The 2,500-nt window shown below is 52.5% G+C and overlaps 1 protein-coding gene across 12 annotated transcripts in view; it reads right to left on the bottom strand.

Annotated features, from left to right (window-relative positions):
- Positions 1-2,500, bottom strand: part of reln (reelin) — a 74,524-nt gene that overhangs the window by 17,839 nt on the left and 54,185 nt on the right. For all 12 annotated transcript variants that reach the window (XR_012393559.1, XR_012393560.1, XR_012393561.1 and 9 more), the window contains 5 exon segments: positions 2,451-2,500; positions 2,123-2,328; positions 1,386-1,557; positions 484-690; positions 61-296 (listed from right to left, as the gene is read on the bottom strand). The exon segment at positions 2,451-2,500 is cut by the window's right edge and continues 137 nt beyond it. Coding sequence is in view for 9 of the 12 variants with exons in the window: in NM_001246276.1 (NP_001233205.1) it covers positions 61-296; positions 484-690; positions 1,386-1,557; positions 2,123-2,328; positions 2,451-2,500 (871 nt within the window). In the remaining 3 variants the exon portion in view is untranslated.

The following is a 2,500-nucleotide window of genomic DNA, read 5'->3' as shown; positions in this document are numbered from 1 at the left end:
ACACACACACACACACCAGGCCAGTGATCAGCAGTGTAAGAATGACCCAGCAGTACTCACCTGGCGGCCACGGCTCGCGGTATCACCACAGTGATGCGGGTCCAGCGCTCGTAGTCCCCAGTGTAGTAGACGCTGGGCTCCCGGAGTTCACGACCGCTGCCCTCACAGCCGGACGCCGCAGGGGATTCTGGGAAACAGCCATCCTGAACCAGAGCCCAGGTGCGGCCCGCGTCATGAGAATACTGGAGCAGCACCGGCGCCGACGCACTGAACACCGACTCACAGCCTATATTCAGCTGAGGAGGAGGAGAAAACACACACACACACACACACACACACTAGAGTCATCTGTACACACACATGTTCAGCTGAACAAGAACTTTACCTGAACGTGAGTGTGTAAAGACAACTCCAGTGTGTGTGTGTGTGTGTGTGTGTGTGTGTGTGTGTGTGTAACAGCAGATCTTCGTTGTCCATTAGAACCTTGAACTGCAGAGTGTATCCGGGCCTCAGCGCCAGGTCTCGGGTCACCGCCACCCGGTCTCCATCTGCGCGGCCGAAGATGATGGCGGAGGGTGCGGGCGAGCAGAAGCTAGTGTTACGCTCCTTCTCCAGGCCTTCATTACCCAGCAGCAGCCACACACTCATCTGGCTGAGCGGATGGTCGAACGCCGGCTTCTCGTAAAAGTTCTGCAAAGAAACACACAGAATCAGCAATGCAGAGCGGCAGAACCCGGCAGAACTGACGCCAACCTGATTTTCATTGCAAGGCCCTTAGGGGACAACATCAATCTGAGGTTCTGCTGATGTCTTGTGCTGCTGGGTGTTTAGGGCCATTACGGTCATCATACAGTAAACATCTGCCATCTTCTCATCTCTGAACAGTCTCCGGGTCAGTGTGGGGGAAGATTTTGGACATCTTCTCGGACACTTTTAATGCCTCCAGACGGTGTGCTGCAGTTATAAACCGCTCATGTCGTGAGGTAGATCATTATAAAGCCATTTATAAATGCAAAAGGGAAAGTAGTGACTGCAGGATGAAGGACAGTCGTGGAGTAAAGTACCGATACTGCAGTAAACACGGACTCAGGGGACAGTAGAAGAGCACGTTCATAGAATGACTGTGTAAAGTTCATTTGCGGAGATACAGCGCTCATCTGAGTATTGTAATTAGTTACTTTCCACCACCGGTCAGGATGAAGAGAGTTTCTCCTGTAAACAAGCAGAATAGTCTGACACTGGCGGAGCCGAGTACCGTCATCAAGGAGAAGCCAGATTATCCCTCTCCCCCACTGCTGGACCGCTCTGCTCGGTTTTACTCACTTCACTACAGCGGGACTCAAGGTCTGAGTAAGAAGAGTGTGTGTGTGTGTGTGTGTGTGTACCTGTGGCAGTGTGGGGTCTGCGGCGGGCACGATGTGTTTCTGCCGCTCAGACAGGATGATCACGTCATCGATCGCCCACTGATCGTAGCCCTCGCCCGAGTGCAGCGGCTGCCACCAGCGGAACCGTGTGCAGGGGGTCTTAGAGGCCAGCGGCAGCTCATAGTGCACAAACCTAAACACACACACACACACACACACACACACACACACATGCAGAAGAGTTCAATGTATACACTGCACAGGAGATGGGAGGCTTGATCTGCACAGAAACACAGCAGACTGGAGTGTTCAGCAGATCATCAACCTCTTCACTGCTAGATGCAAATAACGTCATACAGAATAATCTAATATAAACATGCTGAGCTTACAGAGAGAGTCTGTTTTGTTTCCAGTCCAAATGTCTAAACTTTCTTAATTCAACAGCAGAATAATCTGCCAATGGGCTGAGCAGAGGACTCTGGTTTCTCCTGAGAGAACATTACTCTGCTCCTCCAGTGTCAGGTTATTCTGCTGAATCTCTCCTCAGTCTGACTCATGACTGCTGAACACAACACTGTCTGCTGTGCTGATCTAGATGCTGACTGAGTTCAGGGTATTTGGAGTAGTAACAGGACAGAGACTCTGAGAGTGTGGTAAACTGACTCTTGTCTCCTGGTTAATTATGTAGACGCTCGTCAGTAAAGCTCAGGGCTGGTGTTGTGCTGATGCAGTGCTGTTTGCTGGGCGAGCGCTCTCACCGCGGCCTGGTGAAGTCCGTGAAGTACATCTCTGCTATCAGACCCCAGCTGATGCCTCCATCATTACTGTACTGCAGCAGAAGCCCCTCCTCCCTGCTGTCGCCCTGGTTACAGTCGGCTCCGCCTCCGCCCATCCGCAGGTAGAACTGCACAAACTCCGCCCACTCCGTGTCTAAATCTGCGCTGAGCAGCTGCCGCAGTCCAGCCTGACCAGCAGAGGGCGACACACTGCATTACTGACGAGGAGAAACTGAGGCCCGCTCACAACCAGCAGGACAACACCAACATGCAGGTGAAGATATCAGTACACACACACACACACACACACCTTACTGAAGTACAGTGAGGACCCTGAGGACACCACCCCACAGCCCTGCT

The sequence above is a fragment of the Danio rerio genome, chromosome 18, assembly GCF_049306965.1.
Source record: "Danio rerio strain Tuebingen ecotype United States chromosome 18, GRCz12tu, whole genome shotgun sequence".
Lineage (NCBI taxonomy): Eukaryota > Metazoa > Chordata > Actinopteri > Cypriniformes > Danionidae > Danio > Danio rerio.
This window is presented reverse-complemented; position numbering and strand designations above follow the sequence as displayed.